Source organism: Halichoeres trimaculatus, unplaced genomic scaffold (assembly GCF_033239565.1).
Source record: "Halichoeres trimaculatus isolate MK-OKI-2021-1 unplaced genomic scaffold, fHalTri1.1 fHalTri1_scaffold_13, whole genome shotgun sequence".
NCBI lineage: Eukaryota > Metazoa > Chordata > Actinopteri > Labriformes > Labridae > Halichoeres > Halichoeres trimaculatus.
Genome location: NW_027437191.1, coordinates 17,677,938 through 17,701,116, shown reverse-complemented (window position 1 = coordinate 17,701,116; position 23,179 = coordinate 17,677,938). Strand labels below are relative to the sequence as shown.

General features: G+C 39.7%; 1 protein-coding gene across 1 annotated transcript in view; it reads right to left on the bottom strand.

Annotated features, from left to right (window-relative positions):
• Nucleotides 1-23,179, bottom strand: part of nbas (NBAS subunit of NRZ tethering complex) — a 221,581-nt gene that overhangs the window by 71,606 nt on the left and 126,796 nt on the right. The window contains exons 42-45 of the mRNA XM_074685126.1: nucleotides 21,126-21,349; nucleotides 20,818-20,928; nucleotides 9,231-9,481; nucleotides 1,332-1,672 (exon numbers count right to left, since the gene is read on the bottom strand). Of these exons, the coding sequence (XP_074541227.1) occupies nucleotides 1,332-1,672; nucleotides 9,231-9,481; nucleotides 20,818-20,928; nucleotides 21,126-21,349 (927 nt within the window). The remainder of the gene's footprint in view (nucleotides 1-1,331; nucleotides 1,673-9,230; nucleotides 9,482-20,817; nucleotides 20,929-21,125; nucleotides 21,350-23,179) is intronic.

Below are 23,179 nucleotides of genomic sequence, written 5' to 3'. Positions count from 1 at the left end.
TGGTTTACCATTCACAGGGGGAGAGAAAGAGCCTTTGGCTGTATGTTTTTTTTTTATTCTACTGCATGGAAGCACAGAGGCAATGACAAGCCCCACACACACACATTTACACACAAATTCACACCAAAAAGACGCTTAAAATCATCCAACTCCACATTTCAAGCTACCTCCACCACACATTCTGACACATGCCACTTATACTTCTGCATTCGCTAGATATCACTAACTCAGACTGACAGCACTCTACTCTGCCAGGACAGGGTGATCACTCAAACGGAGTCACCAAAATCCCTTTCAAAGGTAAGTGTGTTTGCATGTGTGTGTGTGCATAAGGTCTGAGCTGGTCTAAGCTTGAGGAAGGTTTGAAACATGGAGGTTGCTTCCCTTTACACTCTATCTCAGATCAATACTCAAGAGGAGAGGAAATGCCAAACCCTCTCTGCTCCCCCTCAAAATATACGTTGAGTAGTAGATAAGAGCTCAAGCCCCTTTAGCCTTGTGGGAAATGGATCAATCCATCAATGGGGGGGAATGAGGGTGTGAAAGGTCAGGTACATTCCCAACAGTGAGAGGGGTCAAGATTTTTCCTTTGAGGGATCAAAAAGGATGAGGGGGAAAAACGGAATTAGAAGGTGGTGAGGGCAGACAGTGGCTTTCTGAGAGTTAATCTGCATGTTAAAGAGCACAGTGGGAAAACAGTACCTGCTGGGAATTGGAGTTTAATTGGCTCTGAAGCAGAGAGGGATCAATTAGCACTCTCAGAGACAACAGGAAATAGAGGGTTCATGAAACAAAAAGTAGAAGGAAAAAGAAAGGTCTGCTGGAGAGGCGCTGGGGTGGCAGTGTGCCAGCACGAAGAAGAAAAAAACAAAACAGTGGGTTGGTATTGATAAGGTGCTCTGAGGCACTTTGAGTCCTCTGAAGGACAATTTTTCAGAGTGCTGTAATTATGTGGCTGACATTTCTCGTGCAATTTCATAATTTCTTTTATAAATCATGACCGGTATGTGCTTTGAGGCAGCAGAGTGTGGATTTGAGCAGAATAATATATTTAAAATTAGAGAGGACTTTTGAGTCTCCAAAAATTGAGCCTCGGGCATGAGGAACCAGCGGTCAGACGATGATGAGTGCAGAGCGAGGGATATGAGTGTTTGATGTAGAAACTGGCAATCCCCACAATCCTTCCTTTAAGATAATAAGAATCTATCTACATGGACGCCAGGAAGCTTCAGTACTACAATTATAAACTGTCTGACTGCCTCACTCCTAACACACAATGTCTGAGACGGTAACAGAAAACACACTCATAAACTATCATTCTGCAAGCTCACATGTTCAGCTGCATCAGGTGAGAACGTTATGCTATCCAAGAAGCACACAGCATCAGCAGGGACCAGCCTCTCCAGGTATTTAGCGCAGGTATCATATGCATGGAGGTAGTCTGAGTCGCCCTGTGGAGGCCTTTTTAGCAGCTGAGGGTCTCCCTTCCAGAAAATCTTCTGCAGCCATGTTGCATGGACTGCACTGGGGGAGACAGTTGCTCCACCCCCACCAGGTACAGGCAGCCTGTTCGCCAGTTTGGAGATGGAGAGTACGTTCTGACTGGTCAGGACTGGTTGCAGAGTTGCGAGTGGATCAGTCGATTCATCGGTGAGCTTTCGGTAGTTTAAACCTGCAAGAGAGCAAGACAACAGATATATAAAAACACAACTGAGCTAAATTTGCCATATGAATAATCATGAGCTGCACATGTAGAGGATCAGTTTTAACTCCAAAAGCATTCTCATCACACATTATTTGTAAGTTTAATCAAAATGCAAAGACAGGACATGTATTTACAGGGATTATCAAATAAAAGCTGATAAGGAATTAAATTTATAAGCAGAATTTTGTGAGCACTATTATGATCATTGGGAATGTGTGACCAAACTGTGACAGATAAAGAATACAACTCCTGCTTCAGAATGAGATCTATTAATGTTATAATTCACTGCTAGTTATTTGTGTAATTAAAACCAATTGAGCTATTGCTACAAAAAAAAGAATACAAATTTAACAACAACAACAACCTGACAACCTTTTTTTTTTCTTCTTTTTTTTACTTTCTATTTCTTGCAGTTTTGTCCCTTTTGGCACACCATCATTAAGCTGCTGCAAGGTCTTCCTGCTTCCTGCTGCAGCCAGGGTGGCGAAAAGGGCACAAGAGTACTAGTAATAAAAAGGTTCACTTAAAAAAAAAACTCCCAGACAGTTCGGTAGACAAGTCAATATAATGTAATTTGAGACGTAATTAAAACTGCAGTTATTCCTGATTCATCAATGATTGATTGTGAATTAAAATATTAATTTCCGGACAGCCCTAAAAAAGATTCATACTTATTTGCTATAGAACAGGGATGGCCAACCAGTCAGAGACCAAGAGCCACAAAAATCACCCTGGTACTACAAAGAAATATGAAGTGCCATTAAATGTCAATTTAATGTCAAATTGCCAATTCAAAGCAAGATTTAGTGTGTGTTTATATAGGTATTTGTGGCTGTGTCAAAAACAAATGTCTGTTTTACTGCAGAAGAGACAAAGTTCCATCTATCTATCTATCTATCTATCTATCTATCTATCTATCTATCTATCTATCTATCTATCTATCTATCTATCTATCTATCTATCTATCTATCTATCTATCTATCTATCTATCTATCTATAGGTAGATAGATGGATACATAGATAGATAAATGAGCTCATGAGAGGAGTACATGTAGAGAAGAGAAACTGAAACTTAAGTATCAATCTCATTACCCAAGTATTAATCAATACTGATCCCAACTCTGGCATCAGTATATCAATATTTTAATTGTTCAGCACAACGTTACTTATAACTATGAAGTGGACAGAAGAGCCGCACACTGAAAGGCAAAGCGCCACATGTGGCTCACGAGCAGCAGGTTGGACACCCCTGCTATAGGACAATTTCATATCTATAAGGTTTATGAAAACGTCCGCAGCATATCCAACATTAAGCCGTTCAGAAAGTGCATCTTTACAAGAAAGGCCTATGTAAAGGCATATTATATACAGAGTATATGCTGTACTTCTATATTCATACATTATAAGTGCAAAAAGTGCAACACTTTCAAGATAATTACAGTGATTTGATATGCAAAGGATGTTCAATATTCCATTACATGATGGCAGTGAGAGATGTGCAAAAGAGGGTTAAAGAGAAGGGTTAAAGTTTGACGTGAACAACAAAGATTGCGTGTGACCTGTCTATGGAAGAGCTGCTCTTTGTCTGTTTGTCCATGCATAAAGGTGCACTGTTTGTGTATCTGTCTGTGTGCATTAAATCTCCAACCACTGCAGTGCTCTACGTGGATGTGGGTGTGGGTGTGGGTGTGGGTGTTGTTGTGTGTGAGTGAGCAAAAGCGAGTGGCGTGCTCAGGGTCTCCAGTTCTATCAGACAGACACATTACTGTGGCAACACCACAGCCTGTCTGGGCTTTAAATATTTAACCCTGGTCTGCCTGTGGGGAGGGCGCTGTCAACGTTGCTCTGAATCCCTCAAACACACACACACACACACACACACACACACACACACACACACACACACACACACACACACACACACATATAAAAACCTTGAGTGCACACGGACTACTTTCAGACAGCCCCTGACGGACACTTAAACCGCAGATAAGAGTTACATGGACTAACACATGTACTCTCTCCCTGTCTCTCCTGCTCCTCTCCCTGTCTCTGTCTCTTCCACCAAAGCAGCATCTCATCCCCTTCCCCAGGAGAGCCCTCTCAGACAATCACCTGGTTCTGTGTCTACAACTGTGATGAATATTGGACACACACCACCTGCTTCTATGCTGTCTGAATTCCCTCATAAGTGGTTCTATGAGTGTGTTAGCTCAAATGTGTCTGTTGATCGCTGTAAATGAGTCATCTGGAGTGAGTGTTTGTCTAAGAGTTTTCAGAGTGTTCGAAGAAAGTTGTCGGCCCCGGAGACGCAGCAACAGCCTGTGTGTCAGCTCTGTAACAAGACTGTGAATGTAGACTGTGAATGTGTGGGGGTTAAGTGTTACAGTGTAGTGAACGTGTGTGTGACGAAGAGAAGCACTTGGTGTTATATTGCAAGTCACAAAGCTAGTGTTTGTGCCACTGATATTTTATGAGCAATGACTCTTTGTTTAGTTAATGTTTACATGCATATTTACCTCCGCCATGGAGGTTATGTTTTTAGGAGTTTGTCTGTTTGTCTGTTTGTTTGTGAACAACATAACTCAAAAAGTAACAAATGGATCTTGATGAAATTTTCAGGAAATGTTCAAAATTGGATAAGGAAGAGGCAATTGAATTTTGGAGGTGATCTAGATCACCGTCTGGATCCAGGATGTTTTTAAAGGATTCTTTATCATTGTGAGATAGGGCCATTTTCACCATATGTGTATAAAACTCCATGATAAATGGTCGGATTGCTTTGCAAAAGAATACAAGACAAGGTCGGGATAATTTCTCACAGATGTAAAAGTATGATCCAGATTCTGGCAGTATTCTGGACACCAAGATCTGGAGTAAAACATCAAAGTAGGACAAAAGCGTTGCGTGACAATCACAATATGCTTGGCGGAGGTCTGTGCTCTCTGAGTGCTTTTCTAGTTATTAAAGTATTAATTAGTATCCTGTACTTTTCATTTAGATTTTTTTTTTTTTGCTCAGCATATAAAAATGTTCCAGGTCACTGTCTCCATGCTCACTAGGGCACTAAAAGGAAAGGGGTCATCTTAAATGTCATCAACACCCACCTGCTATTTTGCTGCCCACAGTGTCACATAACCTTAGATTACCATAAACACCACATTATAAATGTAATTAAAGTGCATAAGACACATTCCTATGCTATCTGGCTAACAGCGAGTTAAGATGAGAGTTTTCACATACTCGATCATGTCATCACATTTTTCAGGCACTGAATAAATCCTTAAATTGTTCCTCCGAGCACGGCTCTCAAGATCATGACATTTTACGTCCAGCTGCCGCTGTTTGCGTAAATTGTGGATAAGCACCTTTGTCAAATTAATTTCATGCTCTTCATTTTGCACAAATCTTGACTCTGCTTCGTCCATTCTCTCACTCAAGTCTCCAACACACTGCTTCAGTTCATTTATGTTTTTAGTGAGTGTTGCAAAGTTTCCTGCGGTTTCCGTGCGGAATCCTCTGATTTCATTGAGTATTTCTGACAACAGGTGTTCTCCACAGGTGAATTGTTTTGGTCAGTTTTGTTTGTTGTCTCTTTTCTCTGTTCCTTCCCATAATTTTCTCCTTTTGCGATGCCATGAGGCCCACTGTTCCAATACTTTGGGACAGCTTATGCTTTCTTTTGAAGTTGTCTCGATTTCCCAAGTTTTTTCCAAGTTTTAGAGCTGATTGACTCTGCGCGTTTGCCTCTCACAACGTGACGGCAGCCATCTTTCTTTCTATTGCTTTATTGTCTGTAATATATTTACCTCCAGTTAGCATTCCTATTTATGCTAACTTAAGCTAACTATTGCAGCTTCTTTCTGCTCTCTGTTGGATCTTGATTTGCTGGACAGAGAAAAAATTATCATGGTGGTGTAATTGGAGGCCAATGTATCAGACAATGACCCAAACCTGCTGTTGTTCTAAGGTACCAGATTTTGAGCTAAAACATTCAATTAAAACGTAAACTGTCATAAGATGGAGCTGATAAAGGTCCTTTGAGGAATGAGACCATTCCTTTCAAGGGATGGACTGTGTTTCACTATAATGCTGGCGTCATTAAGGTGATTCTTCTCAGCTCAGGAAAATCTTTTTGTTCTTCTCTCTTTTTTAAGCTAACTAGCGGGCTACCTCACAGGAAGTGATACATACTATTTGGCCACAGTCTTGAACTTTTCAAAAATGATGTTTCTGTATCAAAAAGAAGGAGCCACTGGCTTGCGACCAATACCAAAATTGACCCTGTCAAGTCAGACCCATTAAAGAATGCCCAAAAAAACAATTTTTGAAACTAAGATGTTTCTTTACTCTTTTAACAAAATCCACCAAAAATAATGCTAATCATTTTGTGTATGATATATTTTGTTTCACATTTGACACATTGGGCAGTTTTGGCAACTTTTTCATAAGTTTTTAAGTGAATATGCATCCTTTCAATGCAGAAATACTTATTTTCAAAAAATGAGTGGCAATTTAGATGTCATTCTTACCACCAGATGGAATAGCTGTTATTCTTGGATGTTATTCTTGAATCGCCCCCTGGAGACTAATTAAGTTTTTTTTTTATTGCAACTTCTTGAAAATAAGCAATAATTTTTCCTAAGAAACAGGGTGTGGATAATTTCATTAGAGTAGCCATTTTAAAAAAGGGCCAAAATACAACTTCAGTTGCCTGTGGTCATATTATAATTCTAAAGGAGATAGAAACTCTTTTTTTTTTTTTTTTTTTTTTACATTTTTACACGTTTTTAATGAAACTGTTGATGAGATATCAGTATTTGAAAGTTACACATCAGATATGATATGTTCAACAATATAGACTTAAAGAACTGCTGAAGGACTGAAAATGTTCATAAATAAATATGAAGCTTTCCTTATTTTTAACTTCAACGTGTGGCAGAAGAACAAAAAGTTGAACAAAAGTTTCTGAGTTGGGTTGGGCTTAAAAAAAGCTCAGAGTGAACAGCAGAAGCAGCGTGAGCTAAAAGTTCTGGGACTTTTGATAATTAATGCAGAAATGCTTTTAAGCCTTCACGTGGATGACTCGAAGGTGTGTGTGTCTGTGATTTGTGTATGTGTGTGTATGTGTGTTAAACAGAGACATGTGTCACCGTTAAAAGCTGCAGTGTTATCGGGAGCAGAGAGAGGAAGTGAGGCGTGAAAACACAGCTGACACCTGGCTGACCTTTACTGAACTTCACCGAGAAGTGACACCACCTACGCCTGAACAAAACTAAGTTTGAGTGCTCGAGCCGGATCGCTGAACCGGTGACACGCTACAAGCTGGACATGACGTCCTTGGAGAGGGTGCTGCCACTGAAATTTAAGTAGAAACAGCATCTTGCTGTGATGCTGTAGCTGTTAAAGGAGCTTTTTATGTCTACTGTATTGATAGGTTGATTGACTCCTAAAGTTTTACTGTAAAATGTTAACAGACGTGTTTTTTGAATCCCTGCTTTTATTTCTTTTCATAATAGCTGAACGAAACATGAGAGTCAGCGGAGAGAGAGTGATGGAGTACAGATAAACCACAGAATAAGGTAGAGATGAAAGACACAAAATGAGGTCTGAACAGGTCTGTCATCAGGGTATTTTCTAAGTCACTGTCAAATTAGGTTTCTGCTGCTTTTATCTAGAGCCAAAAACTGCTTCACAAATTTGGGCACTCTGCTGTTGTACCTTCTCTATGAGACAGTGACTTGAGAATATCTAGCGGCTAGGATGAATGTCAACATCTGTGTGTGAGTCATCATGTCAAAAGGGATTACGTTCAACTCTTTGAACACTGAACTTTATTTCTGGACATGAAAGGCTTGAGGCTGATTTTCCAAGGACAAATGAGGTACATTAACCCTTTGAATTCCAGTCATTCTTTTTCTTTCTTTCTTTCTTTCTTTCTTTCTTTCTTTCTTTCTTTCTTTCTTTCTTTCTTTCTTTATTTATTTATTTATTTATTTATCTATTTATTTATTTATTCATTTCTGCCTAACACAGTAAAACCAGCAAAACTAAATTGTGATCTGAGGCCTATTTTGCTATTTTGATTATAACCAGACAGGTGTTACTTGAGGTGACTCTCATCATTTCATTGTATATATGTAAAAAAAAAACCTTTGGTGTTAAAAAGGGAAACCTTTTGGGAAAAGAAAAAGATTGCAGTTCTGCCACTGTCCACCTCTTTGGCTGGGGACCAAAGCCAAGATATACTCACAAGATGACATTTTTTAAAGCAGTATTAAACATGTTTTTGCAAAATATTAAATATATAAAATCAATCTTGAAAGATGGATTACGCAATCTTAGATCTTGGTAAAGAAAAAAAAAGGGTTGGGTCTCATGTGTTCATTTTTCAATCCCTAAAAACTGTGCAAGGGTTGGATTTTTTATGACTCACTTTTTCTGTTTTAGTATCAAAAAATGTATGCAGTAGTAATTGTCAGCAGTGGGTGGAGGGGGTGACCGCAGGACTAAAAGTGCTGCATCTTCACTGAGAAAACGCTGGGGAATGTTTCTTGTGTTGTTTTTTATAGCTCTCTATATGGAATGAGCTTGTCTGTGTGAGTAAATGCACACATGTGTTTGTCAGTGCGCTAAAGATCATATGCTCTTTCGCACGCGGTGAAGTTCTGCGAGGAGAAATGTGAACCCAATGATTTACGAACAACATCCCGTCATGAAGAGATAATAAAAAAAAGGTATGGGCCTGATTTATGAGAGAGGTCATTTTTAATCACTTTTGCTGTGATCTGGCGCAGTATGGAAAATAAAATTAACCCCACTTCCAGAGGGAGCAGGTGCCTCCATTCAGGGTGTGGGCCAACCCCCCTGTATATTGGTAGGGGAAACACTGGAACTGTCATGTACTGTGTTCTAATAGCACCACGTTTGCTTAGTCTGATGGCAAACACTGTGCAACAAAGAAGTGTGTTTGAGGAGTAGCACAAATGAGAACACCTTTTTGTGCTTTTACAAAAACTGAGTATTCCATATTGACACCAAAAAACTGAAAACAAAGCAAGAATTTATAGCCTATCTTTAATTTGAAAAAATCTTAACCTAATAATCAGCCACATTCCCCTGAGAAATGACAAAAATGTTTTACTTCCAGATATTAAAAGACTTTCTTACCTCTGCTAATGAGGTACGAAAGATTACTTGTTTTCTTGAAATAAAACCTTATTCGTATACCAAGAAACTTAAAGAGCTTAGATTTCAAAATTAGGAGTTTCCATGCTTCAAACAGGCTATGATGCTAACAATAAAAGAGGAGTAATTTGCCATATTATTGTTTTGATTCCCTCTTTAAAGTAAATCTGGATTTTGTCCTCTCCAGCACTGACTGAGACATATTCAGGGTGTAACCTGCATCTATTGTTCCAGCAGCACTTCAGGAATAAACATTATTTGTTTCTACTTTAAATCATCCTCCTGTTATATTGCAGTTCATCCATCCACATTACAAGGGAGAGAGAAGCTGACTTACCGTTTGCAACAGCTTTAAGCTTCTTAAGAAGTTTGACGTGCGAGTCCAGCTTGATGGTGGTGGTGACATAAGGCTCACAGCCTGCTGCATCCAGTAAAGTGTAGTAGTAGAGTAGGCGGGCCTGGTCGGTCCCTTCCACAGTGGGAAGAACATACTTGTTCATGTGGACATAAAAGGCCTGTGGGTCGCACTTCAAGGTGCCAAACAAACCAAGGGAGTCACTACGGGATTCGATATCCTTGGTGGAAAGACTGGAAAAGGAAAAGAATGAAATCATTACTATTCTGAAGAGAAACTCTTTCCAATCACAGAAATTATAATCCATAACGTTCAAATAGTAATGCTCTGTTCCACTCCACAATTTTTCCACGAAGCTTTTCCATGTGCATATCTAAACGCCTGCTATGAGAGATAATTCTTCTCTGAGAGAAATATCCATTTGTTTAAAAGATGTGAAACACTTAACAGTAAATTTCTGGCATAAGGAGCAGCAGATATTTTGCAAGAATCAAACTGAGACTTAAGCTGCTCCCAAAAGCATCAGCAGCCACCATGCCTTAAAAAAAGATAAGAGGAAACAGCAAGAAAAAAAAATCCAAATTCATCAACAAGCAAATCAAAAGAGGAAGACTGCAGACTCTATTTAGTTGCAAAAGGTACTTGAAAACCACTTTGCAAAGGCAGCACAGAGAGCTTATCATGAAAGATACAGTCCCTTCAAGAAGATGAGGACTTCTCAGATTATCACTAAGAATATATTTAAGAACTCGGCCATGTCTTCTAGGAAAAAGTTAAAACGAGGACAAGAGGGAGACAGAGAGGAAAAGAAATGCTTAGTGGGGAAAAAAGAAGTGTGGAAACCTATTTAGCGATTTGTTCGAGTTGCACATGACTTATGCACTGTTTCGCTTTTCAAAAAAAACGTGTTTTACCACCAAACACAAAGTCAACAAACAGCAGGTGGTCTAGGACAAGTGGAAAGAATACAAGCTGGGGAGTTGAGGCGGAGAAGGAAAAACCTCACAGAGCAGCAAAACAAAGGTTAAACAAGAAACAATACAAGGAATGGAAAGGCGAAGGCGAGGAAAAGCTGGCTGCTGGTTGTCACTGAGGGGCTCTGAGCAATCTGGAGCTTTCTGGGAGTGTGTTAGCGTGAGTGCATGAGTCTGTTTATCTGTACAAACAGGACAACATCAAAGAGGACAGCGTTTCCTATGGGCGCTGTGTCAGAGCTAGCTGGGAGGCTTTTTCTGATGAAAAAATACACACAACATCTGCAGTGTGGGACAACAGACAATAAACTCAATAATGCAAATAACACTAATCATCTTCACAACAGGGGCCTCATACACTGGAGTCAACGGCAGCAACTTACTCCAAGTAAGGAGTCACTTTTCCTCCCGTCTCTTTCCTTAAGTGCACACTCTCCTGAGCCTCCTGAAACCCTGATCACAGACTGATGTTTCATTATTTAAGCACATTAGCTGCTAAGTGACTGAAGGCACAGGAAAATGGAACAATGGGGAGAAAAAGAACACTTATAAAGGTAGGACCATTTGACGTTTTTGACAAGTTTGGTGTCAAAGACTGTTCCCTGGCAAGCCCACACAGGCAGTAATACAGACAGCTGTAAGTGGCCGACTTTGCCCAGTGTTCATGTCAGGATCTGCTTCTGCTCCTGTGTGTTACGTTTGTTCTTCAAGGCCAGGTTGTCGTCTCCTCTTTGTTTTCCCTCTCCTCATTCCAGGGACACAAGGTGTTAGGTGCCTCCACCTCCTCTGTGTTCTCTTTTGCTTTTAGCATCTCTTTCTCACTGCTCTATAATGAGTCTTTTGCACGCATGCTTTGCTCGCTAGTGTCTCTCTCTCTGCACATAAACAAGGTTTCCCACTCTCTCTTTCGCTCTCACTCATGTTCATTTATCTGTGATATCAGGAGCTACTTATTACAATCTTTTTTTGTTGTTTTGTTTTGCTTCACATGCCAGAGCAGGGAGCGATTTAATCCGGTAAAGTACTTCTGATCCTGTATTCCCTCATCATTCCCTTCTTCCTTTCTTCCCATAATTTGTGCGTTGTCTCCACTGGTGACAAAAATAGGCTTCTAATAGTCTTGAATTCAGATGCAGATTTAATTGCTGTGGCCATCTGACGGCCTGAAATCAACTCCAGGCTGGGGATTTGGCAGAGAGGAGATGATTATTCAGCACATCACTGCTGTTTGAATTTTCTGCTAGCTCTGTGTCTTTTAGTACAATTAACGGGTTGGTTTATAAATTGCTGTTGAGTGGGGGTTGTAAAACAGTTGTTCTGTTTTAGAGGACAATTGTTTATGATTTGCTAAGCTGATGAATAAAAATTCCTGACACATACATTTAAAAAAGACTCACAATTCAACGTTGAAGAACTCTGTGTGTATATTCTAAACATCTGTGGTAATGAAAGTCAACTTTCAACAACTGTTAATGTTTCAACAACTAGTTCAATGTTTGATGTTAACAAAGTCCTGTGGTAAATATACCACATCCTTAGCCTGTCATTTCTCTATTATGTTAACTAGCTAGTCATTAAATTAATTTTCTGCCATTTATCCAAGATGGCCAATTTACACTCTTCAATTATAGCTTTTCTACCTTTCAAAACACTCAAAACCACAGGAGAGTATTAGGGCCTCTCGGAGATGAGGTAAAAAGGAGAAAGATTATCTTTTTTTAAAAAAGCCAACTTCTGGTAAAGTAATAATAGCAGAGTCAAACTTTTGTGAAAAAAATCAATTAATTGTCATGCTCAAAAGTTAAAATTCATTATAATGTAAAAAAAAAAAAAAAAAAAAAAAAGGTCTTAAAGTACTTTTGAAAATTGAAATTTAAATCTTGAGAAGAAAAGTTGGGAGAAGCTGAGTGGAAACAACTTCCTGGTTTTAGCTGCAATCACATATAGTATTATCATTATGCTGCGGTGTTGTGTTCATCTATACTTGCTTTTCTTCAGCCAGTAAAAGTTTATTTTGTTATATTGAAAATGTTACTTTGACAATTACAAAAGGAAAGAGAGTGGATGTTGCAGGAGATGGATTGTTTGGCCAGTAGGGATGGAACAGTTCATGATAAAAATCGTAAACATTTGGTTTCCTCACTCAGCTCGGGGCACGTATGCTCTGTTCAGTTTGTGACAATACAAGACAAGGTCACAGTAATTTCTGTAATTCCTGACAGATGTAAAAGAATGATCTAGATCCTGGCAATATTCTGGATACTAAGATCCAGAATATGAAATATGAACTGGGTCATCATAATTTTCAACACTGCCAGGTAACAAATTATCCTACAAACCTGCAACTAACACCAAATTGTAGCAGACAGTCTGCTGTAAGGGAGTATAACATTAAAGTTGGACTAAAGTGTTGTGTGACAATCACAATATGCTTGGAGGAAGTCTGCGCTCTCTGACTGCTTTTCTAATTTTACTATTCAGTTTAAAGCAAGTTTGTAGCTCCGATCATACGCAGGCTCAACTCGAGGCAGAGGAGTACAGAAGGACACTCTATGGGGCAGCATGTGTGTTGTGTACATGAGTGGAAAACACAGAGTTAGAGGGTGTACCTGTGGCGTTGAGTCGTGTGTTGAGTGCAAACTTAGAGACTTTGTTGCTGCATTTAATGACTTTCAGACCTCTTTGGCATGTTTTTTTCAAACAACAATTCTTGCGACTTTTCTGGAGTTTGGAAAATCTGACATTAAAGCATGTTTTAAACTCCTCAATGGCCAGTGTGTGAGTACCTCCCCTAACCAAAACACGGACAGACAGTCTTCCTCACTCACAGCAGTCTCCTCCTGCTGCTCCAGAGCAGACAACTGCATTCAACTGAATCACGCAAAGGAAAAGGCAACCTAGACCTGTGGTGTAGGCTACAGTGTTGAATCTTTCAGCCTGCTAATCTTTTAACAAAAACGTGCTGAATTTTCATATCGGTGGAAAACAAGGCAAAAAGGACGAGTAAACTTCAACACTTTCACCATGACTTGAGAAGCTGCTTGGACATCTTGGCTGTACTGGAGCACATCATAGCCTTCAACTAAATGCATCTTTTGTTGCTTTGCTAATTAATATCAAACACAAACTACAACTGAAGCTAATGGCAATGTCACGTAGCTTTGCAAAGAATTAAAATACCACAAACTAAAGTTTGAGATTTAGAAACAGTCTTGGGCAATATGGTGGAGCAACCTGATATGTCTATCCCTGTATATGGGTGTTGAGTTTCAAGATAAGAATACGAACCACTTTCAAAGTGATACAAAGAGTTTTCACAGAGCCGAGGAAAGCTGAAGTCGTGAAGGCAAAAAGCAGCACAGCCAGGCAGTAGTTTAATACAGCAAGACAAATGAGGAGTTAATGACATAAAGTGACCAACTACTATGTTTCAAGTGTCAAATCTGGTTTCCCATCTACCACATATTTGACAGGTTCTGTGTGAAAGCAGTTTCACTTTTGTCAGGAATGCAGTTCTTGTGTAGCTGAACCCAAGGTTAGTGGTTACATTTGTTGGTCTGTGCCCTGCTCGCTCTGCTTCTCTCCCATGACACCATGAAACATGCTTACAGTCACGCTCCAGGTCATGGTCATGCTCCAGGCTCAAACCTTGCAGGGTTCTTGTGGACAGTGTGTCAATAATCCCAACACAACATTTCCCACTCGCACACACACCCGTCTTGTGTGTGTGTGTGGAAACAGCATGGTCTAAATTCCCACTAAAAAAAAAAATGCTCTTAAAGCTTTTAAACATGCAAAGTGCACAAAATACACATGATCTCAGTTATTTTTTTTTTGACATAATGTAATACACTGTCTAAAATGAAATAAGTAGCAAATCACATTTTTGGCTCAAGACACAAAAGCACAAAGCAAAATAGAGCAAATAAACCAGCTAAAGAGAAACCACAGGGATGCAGTCAAGAGGGGAAAGCAGCTCACAACTATCTTCAAATATTGATTTTATTGGCAGACCTCAAGGTCCCTGGAAGGTTTAAGTGTCAGTGCTCAGTGTAAACAGAACAAAGAAAGTGCAACATTTAAAAATTAAGTCAATGTTTTAGCTTCTTTGAGGATTTTTGCCACCAGTGGATCTCAGCAACTGACAATAGAAAAACTAACTGTCCAGCTATGATTCAATAGCATAGAAATGATCAACTCAGAGTAAAAAAAGTCTGGGCAAAGCTGCCAATATCTGATAGAGTCTGAACTTTTATTTGCCAGAAGAGTTCAACAGATGTACAGCAACACAATTCAAAGGTATCCCCTGTGGATTCCTCATTAGGCTCAAAGCAGTACATATCTTGAGGATGAGTACGACAGGAAGGTGCCACAAAAGACTATTTATTTCTTATCACAGGCGAACACTGATCCACAGAAAAAAGCAGCTGCCAGCGGCAGGTTCTCGCTTAAATGAGGAGCTTGGAGGTGTGCTGTTTGAAATGTCAAACGTGATGCTGGTTTGGATCAGCTGACTGTCAACTGATGCTGAGCACATAATTTTTTCGCGCCCTGCTGCAGGGTTGTCTTTGTTCTACCTGAAGTCATTCACACTCATTAATTTAAACAAAAAGAAGAGAAAATATCACATAACGCACTTAGAAAAATAAAACAAAGACTCAAAAAGAAGCTGGAAAAACTCGAGTCTTGTGGGTGATTTCTAAGCAGCACATCAACACCCTCTTTGTTGATGGACAAGTCATTTAAATGGTTTAATAGCTGTCATTTAAGAGTCAATACACCCGGCTGGAATTCATGTCCCCAGAGGCTGTCAGAGTCCATCCACAAAGAGCTACGCACAGCCAAAACAGCTGACGACAGTGGAGATAAGCAGAGCATTGATTCCTCCAAAGCGTTCAGTCTGTGTTAATAGGACTGTGTGAGGAACACTCTGGCTCCAACATCCATCTCCTCTCCCTTTATTTATCTGGTCAGGCCTTCCCTCCCCTCTATGTCCCTCCCTTGTCACAGATTTTATCAGTGTTTCTCTACCTAACAATCTTCTTCCACACCCTGTTGTTTGTAACACTTAACAATGAACTCAAGCTCTTGTGAATCATTTCACTTAAAATAAATTTTTGTATTTTTCTTTTTCACCCCTCTTCACAGTGGCCTCCAAAGTCTGGCAAACTTGTATCCATAATTTACTCAGCTGTTACGCACCATGCCAATACCGATGCAGTGTTGTGTTAACTTGAGTGCATTGGGATGAAAAAGAGATGAAGACCTTATCGAAGCAAAGGCCTGTCCAAACTTTTGACTGGGTTTGCCCCAGTGTGTGTGTGTGCCCCACACACACACACACACACACACACACACACACACACACACACACACACACACACACACACACACACACACACACACACACACACACACACACACACTTTGATGACATAAATTGTATAGTAGTTGGGTGTAGTGTCTTAAATGTCACTCAATTGTTTGTGAAGGAGAGTTTTGAAGTCTATCCTCTTCGACCTATGGCCTTACTAGGCCATGTGTTTAAAGAGGAGTTTACAGGGTTCCTAGAGGCTCAAGGCAAGTTAAATTTAAGACTTTTTAAGACTTTTTTAATGACGTTGGATCTCAAATTTAAAAACAAGTCGACAACGAACCACAATTGAAACAAACAAAACTAACAAACAAAAACACCACATGAATTACCTGGGTTAGAGGCAATTTTAACCCAATGTTTATTTTACAAAAAGCATCACTTTTTGCCTTTTTTTAACCCCATTTTTACAACTTTATGCCTATTTTGCCCCCATTCATCTTTTTTTTGCCACTGTCACAACCATTTTTGGAATTTTTGCATGGTTTTGAATTTTACTGTCAAATTTAATTCTCGATTTTGCTGCCATAATCAATTTTCCTAAGCCAATTTTGGATTTTCTTTTGCCAATTTTTCCTCATTTTTTTCTATCCCCAGGCACCCTAGGTAGAACCAAGACATGCATCTGCTTTTAAAGTTCCTGGTGCAACCACATCATTGTTTTGTTAGTTTTGCTATTGTGATTACACAATGTTACCACAAGAGTAATTAGGAAATTATGTAGAAAAGTAGATAAATGTTACTTAATTTTTTTTTACTTCAAACTAACATAAATGTAACCAATGTGTTCACATTTGTAAGACTTTTGAAATTTGGATTTAAGACTTTTTAATGCCAATTCAGGCCTTATTTTTGGAGTTATGAATTCAATGCCTTATAAGACTTTTCAAGGATCCGCGGGAACCGTGAGATAAGACAGGTTTAAGGTCTCCTCAGTGGTGCCTCTGATTATGAAAAACTTGTAATCCTGGTATCTCCTAAACCACTGAATTAAATTTCAAAAAATCCCTGACGAGAAATTAGCTTTTAAGACTGAAACATGTTTGTTTTTGCTGTAAAACTGGACTAATTTCAATGTGTGTCCGTGGTTTTAGGTCTTTCAAGAGCCAGTCTCACGTGGACACTCGAGCAACAGTGTTTTTCAGCACTTTTGCATGAGCTTCATTCTTTTGCAGTCAAAGGTTAAAGCTTGAATGGCATAAAGTAATTGTCTTGAGTCTCCTTTTGCTTTAGTTACTTTGTTGACCAACATTTAAGCATCACTTTGATGGTATTGGTGTTCTGACTTAAGCCCTTTCCACTCCACGTGTATTTTTTGCGCAAGTATTTCGCATGTTATTAATTTTTTTAGAACTGTTTTTCAAAGCAAGCTTTTACACCAGCAACCTTCTTCCACTGAGTGAAAGTGTGGCTTTTATTTTTTTCAGACTGAGGTCGATTTTTCCAAAGTTTCGCTTACTACGAGTACACATCCGACCAATCAAAACGCTGGTTGTTGACAAGTCATATACCAAAACATCCAACATTGATTGTGTTTGTGTCCCAGCACCCGCTTCTTTACAACAAAGACATAAAAACTACAAAAACAACGATTACAAAAACATTGTTTGGAGGAGAATAGCTGTGGAGATTGAATATGACGCCACCAAAATTTTTGCAAATTTCATGCTGTTTATTTGCGTCGTTGTTGGTGTGCAAAGGTCTGAAAGCTTAGTCATCTAAGCTGTTCATTATTATTTCAATTTTTTTAGGAGTTTATCTATTAGGAGCATTTTTACACTTTTTTAGTGCGACAGCTGAAAAGAGACAGAAATTGTGCACAGTAGAGTGTTAGAAATTGACAGCAACCACTGTGATGAGAACTATAGTCCGTGTGTATGGTGTGTGTGTGCTGAAACAGCTAGACCAAACATACTCCATCAGCTTGACCACAGACACTTCTGATACAGTCCGGTAAAAATATTTCCCAGTTTGTGAGTTGGATCCAGATTCCAATCAAATTCCTACACCAAATTTTACGACGAATGGGAAAAACAAACTTGAAAAAAAACAGAAAGACTTTCAGTGGTAATGAAGTACTTGTTGTTCTTCTGCAACACCAAGTTTTCTCCCGTAGCAGCCCCCCATGGCCTAAATCTATCTCTTGCCAGAGCCAAAGCATTATTATTTTTCATAACTTTTAAGATGTTTCTTTTAAACTACAGCTCCAGTAGAGCAGCTGGGTTGATAAAATAGATATAAGGGTTTGTGAGGTTACTTATTGATGTGGTTAGAAGGCTGCCTGCCCAGCAGATACTTGGCCCCAAAGCCCAATAAGTTTTCTGGAAAATCTGAACAAAACAATGTTTGGTCACTTTGGAGGTTCATTATTTTTCACAATGAACTATTGAACCTGAGGATCAAGAATTTTTATTGTTGCCAAATTAAAGCTACAATGAGGAGTTTCTGGTCTGAGTCAATTTTGGACCGCTGTGGAGAGTAATGCTACAATCTTATTCCTACTCTACTCCTGTTATTCCTATACCTACTGCTCATAAATCGGTGACTACTGTCTGATAAAAAACTAATTCAGCTGTCTTTTGACCATCAAACACATCACTCACTTTGAGTTTCTTCCCATGGAAGATGTAAACACACAGCATGTCTGTAAGTGACTCTGCTGTAGACCTGACAGGCTTTAAAATGTGCAGTAAAGAGATGTTCGAAATCTCAGTCAGGCCTGCTCTTGTAGCTCACAAAGAGGCATAATCGTAGGCGCCAATTTATGTTTGTGCTACATGAAAGCAACAAAAATGGGTGTTTTAGCACTGTCATGCCCACAGGGTTTGTTAAGTCTGTTTTTGTTTTCAATCATCCTTGTGTCTCTTGTCTTGTGCTTCCTGTTTTATTTTGTTACTTACCTTGAGTGTCGTTTCAGGTCACCTCCTCCTGTCTGTCTCCCGCGTCTGTGATTACCTCATGTGTTTCACCTGTGTCTTTTGTCTCCCTTCTGCCTGTCTATTGATCTTTGTGTTTTGACCTGAGCACTGATTAAACTGACTTATATCCGCCTTGAGAGACTTGCATGTGAGTCCTTCGCCAAGTACGGTGTTACAAGCACATTTTTATTCGAATGCAACGCAAGCGCACAGACTGGCTTCACAGAAAATACAGCAGCTACCGGCATAAATGTGCGAATGCACACAGATAAAGATGCGCACAGACAGCAACGGCAGTCATGCGCACACGCACACAAATAGAGACGCGCATAGACACATTCTCCTGCGAACTTTATGCATGACACCAAGATTTTTTTCTTCTTGTCATGCTATCTAGTCAATGCAACAGGGACTAGATAGGTGCACAATGTGCTGTACTTAAAGCCATCATGAGCTGTCTGCAGTTTTCAAAGTTAATGCCATAAATCAAGACACACCAATCTGTCGATTACCAGCATCTGCAATGGTTGACATGGGTTCTGATCATAGACTGTATATAGAGTGGACAGTGTTGCTCGGCCATTTATCATTGCACGGTTTTGAAGCCAAAATATCCCTGTCACAGGCGCAGCTATTGGTAGCAATTGCAGCCAGAGTCTGCGCAGTAGAGACGATGAGGGATTCTGGGAGAATCTGAGTGGAGCTGGGTGACAAAAATAATATTTTTTTTTTCTTTTGAGAGTCTAATCACTTCTTGACTCCACCTACCGACATATTTTACAGTCCCCCGAAAAAATACGCGAGAACGGCAGCTGTCAATCATCGTTTAACGTTAGGTAAAGCCTCGTTTTTAACTTAGTATAAATAATGAAAACAAAACTTTTCAGAAAAAAGAGGACTTGAATACAAGGCAGCCAAATGATATCTTCAAATCACCACAACAATCAGACGTGAGAAACATTTCTATGAGGTGTGTTAATTTTTTAAAGTTTGACCACAGCCCATCTGGAATGACTGGAAAGCCAGATTTTTAACCTATACTGCAGCCAGCCACCAGGGGGAGCAGTTTTTGTGGAGACCTCAGCAAGACCTTAGCAAGCCAGACGTCCAATCAGAACTGCTAATTGTGGATGTTTCAGAAGACAGATTATTAAACAAACAAAGTTTACAGCCACACATGTAGGAGTAATCAAGACTTTTCTTAATCCTAGCAGAGCCCACGAACTGGACTTGTTCTCAAGACACGGTGGAGTGGCTGTCTGCTTCTACAGTCAAACATCTAGCATGAATGAAATGAAAAAAAACTTTCTTTACAATGATCAATAAAACTTTAAATTCCATCTCACACTCGTGCTCTTTTTGAATGCATCTTTCCTTTGAGCTCCCCTCGCTCGGCTATTTATATCAGTCGCTGCGTCCATCCATCCGTTAAATCAATACGCATTGCAGATGCTTCTAGTCAAGATTAGAGGATGAATATTCTTCACACATTTGTCATGATCTTGAGATTTTGTGGGAAACTCTCTCACACATACACACACACATACACACACAGTGCAGGGCAGTGGTTGGGTTTAAAGAGGGCGCAGGTTGTAATTTATCGATAAGTGGAGCCCATAAACCATTTCCTTATATCAGAATGCGACAGGGGGATATTCATCATGGATGTACATGTGTGTGCATGCACACACCCACACTCCTGCATACATCTCAAAATCTGCTGAAAGAGCATTCTATTAAAACAAGGAAAGGTGCAGAGCTAGTCAGATGCAAAGCTGGGGAGTCAGAGAGCAAATAAATTATGGAAATAGACTGTGACACACACATCCCCTCTGCCACTAAGGCACAAATAAACACACATACTCACAACACATTTCATTTACCCTGGAGTGCTTGATGTGTGGTTTTATGTTGGCAAGTTTTGGCATTACTCAGAGGTAGTGCTGCTCACTTTTTTACCTCACTCCCAGCAAATTAACATTAGGAGTGACAAAAGAAGTGTGTACAAACTTGGGACTTTGAAGGAATAAATTACACACACACACACACGCACATGCAACAGGTTTCTCCATCAAACAAGATTCTATCAAGGGCATTATTGCTTTGACAGAATAAAGGTTTCTACGATATTTTTCTAAGATATCAGGTGATGTGAACAAAGAAGTGCAGAGAGGTAACATGAGGTGAAAACTCATGAAAACTAGACGATATTTGTGTGTGTGTGTGTGTGTGTGTGTGTGTGTGTGTGTGTGTGTGTGTGTGTGTGTGTGTGTGTGTGTGTGTGTGTGTGTGTGTGCATTTACCCGCTGTCTGTGAAGAGAAACTCGAGATGAGTCATGTAGACCTCCCACAAAGGAACACTGTAGCGCTTAGCCAGGGAAAGAGCAATTTTATACACGTCGTCATCCAGGGTCCTTTAGCACAGAGAAGATAAAAGTTTTGATCAGTTTTCTTCATAATAAGGCAAACAGACACCGCTCCCACTCACATTCGTTAGTGGAATGTTAAAAAACGCAGATCAAACAGAGCCCACCTTTCCAGTAACATCCCAAACCCACTGTGAGTATTTCACAAGCAGAAAGACTTTATTTGAAACATGCTTCATACATACTCTGTCAGGCCGAGGATGGTCTCCTTTTTGTAATCAGAGTCTGAGCTGAAGCGCTGAACGTCCACACCACGGCCCAGCCCCTGTAGCACCTGAGCCTGTGTGAAGTCTGTGAGACGCTCGTTGTACACGTGCAGCTGGCTGATCAGCTTCTGCAACTCCTCGGGCCAGTCTGAATACGCAGACACATGCTGTGTGACCAACCGGATCAGCTCTTTGGGATCAGCCTGAGAAAAGGAATGATACACATGGTGAGGAGTTGCTTTGATATCACTTTTATATGAATGAGGCAGGATTCAGGTCAAAGTAATCCCGACCTTCAGAATTTGATCACTGCATCTTCAGGTCTCTTTGTTTTTTATCGACTCCTCCTTTTTAGTTTTCCTCAGTTACATGAACAGATCATAAAAACGGTTTTGCGGCTGGATGAACAGATAACCCAAACCCATAACACCCCCTTGATGCAGCAAAGCAATAAAAAAAAAGTAACGTGCTGAATTAATTTTATATGCAATAAAATTGAGACAGCTTGTGGCTTCTAATCTCTAATTTTCATTCTTCTGGTATCAGCTGTACTTAAACTCCCAACAACTTGTCAAATTGAAAACTGTATTTATTACCTCTGCCAAGAAGGTTATGTTTTTGGGAGAGTTTGTTTGTTTGTCTGTAACCAACATAACTCCAAAAGTTACAAACAGATCTTAATGATTTTTTTAGGAAATGTTCGAAATGTGATAAGGAAGAAGTGATTAAATTTTGGAGGAGATCCATATCACTGTCTGGATCCAGGATTTTCTCAAAGGGATCCTTTATCATTGTGAGATAGAGCTGTATTCACCATATGTGTATATAACTTGACCATAAATGGTCAAACAATACAAGACAAGGTCACCATCATTTCTGACAGATGTAAAAGTATGATCCAGATCCTGGCAATATTCTGGCAACTAAGATCCGGAATATGAAATATGTTCTGGGTCATCATAATTTCAAACACGGTCAGGTAACAAATTATTGTACAAACCTGCAACTAACACCAAATTGTAGCAGACAGTCTGCTGAAAGGGAGTATAACATTAAAGTAGGACTAAAGTGTTGCGTGACAATCAAAATATGCTTGGCGTAGGTCTGCGCTCTCTGAGCGCTTCTCTAGTTTGTTGGATTTATCTCGTACACCTCCCCCAAATTAAACATATAAATTGAAATAGAGAATTTTTTATTGCTTCTGTCATTTTCAGTCAGGATTTCTGTGCTCAGGATTTAAATGTGTTTTAAAAACACATAAAAAGGGATTTGAATGCACTCAGTATTTCCAAGAATGTGCAATTATCAAAGACCTTTAGAGAAACGGGTGTAATGTGTCTCAAATTGCTGACAATTATCCCACCTGGGTTACTTCGACTTGCTATGCTTGCGTTTGTCTTATAAAATATGATCCACCTTGGAGAACATCTGGATCCTCGTCTTCATCTTTTTTTCTTTTCTGTATAACCTATAGTTGATGTGAAAAGCAGCAGTCAGAATGATACAGAAGTTATGCTGCACAGTATAAGCCAGGTCTGACCAAATGTGAACTGTCTTAAAGGCTTATCATTAAACTAAGTGATATACTGAGCTTCAACCAGCCTGCACTCCGTGGTGCAGAAAACTTCACAGTTCTTTTGCTGCTCTGCCGTGAAGATCTAATGAGACTATTTTCAAAAATTGCAGTAATTTCCAAAAAATCTGTGGTTAAAGCAGGGGCAGACAAACTACCCTGCCACTTCTTCCACTATTTTGCTTTCAGGAAGAAACTGACTACTGCACCTGAGTTAAATCAGGCAACCCAATGGGCCCATTTTTTCCTACATGGTGAGAAAATATGGGTAAATATACCAGGAAACATAATTGCCACAGTTATTCAGGCGTATGGGGAATCCAACTGTGGACACAGTTATGATTGAGAATGCAGAGCAGAGGAAGCGGTAGCTGGATGTTGTATCTCACTCATCACTTTTGTTTTGATTAAATGAGATCCCGAACTCGGTTTTCGGCATCTTATTTCTGTTGCCCAGCAG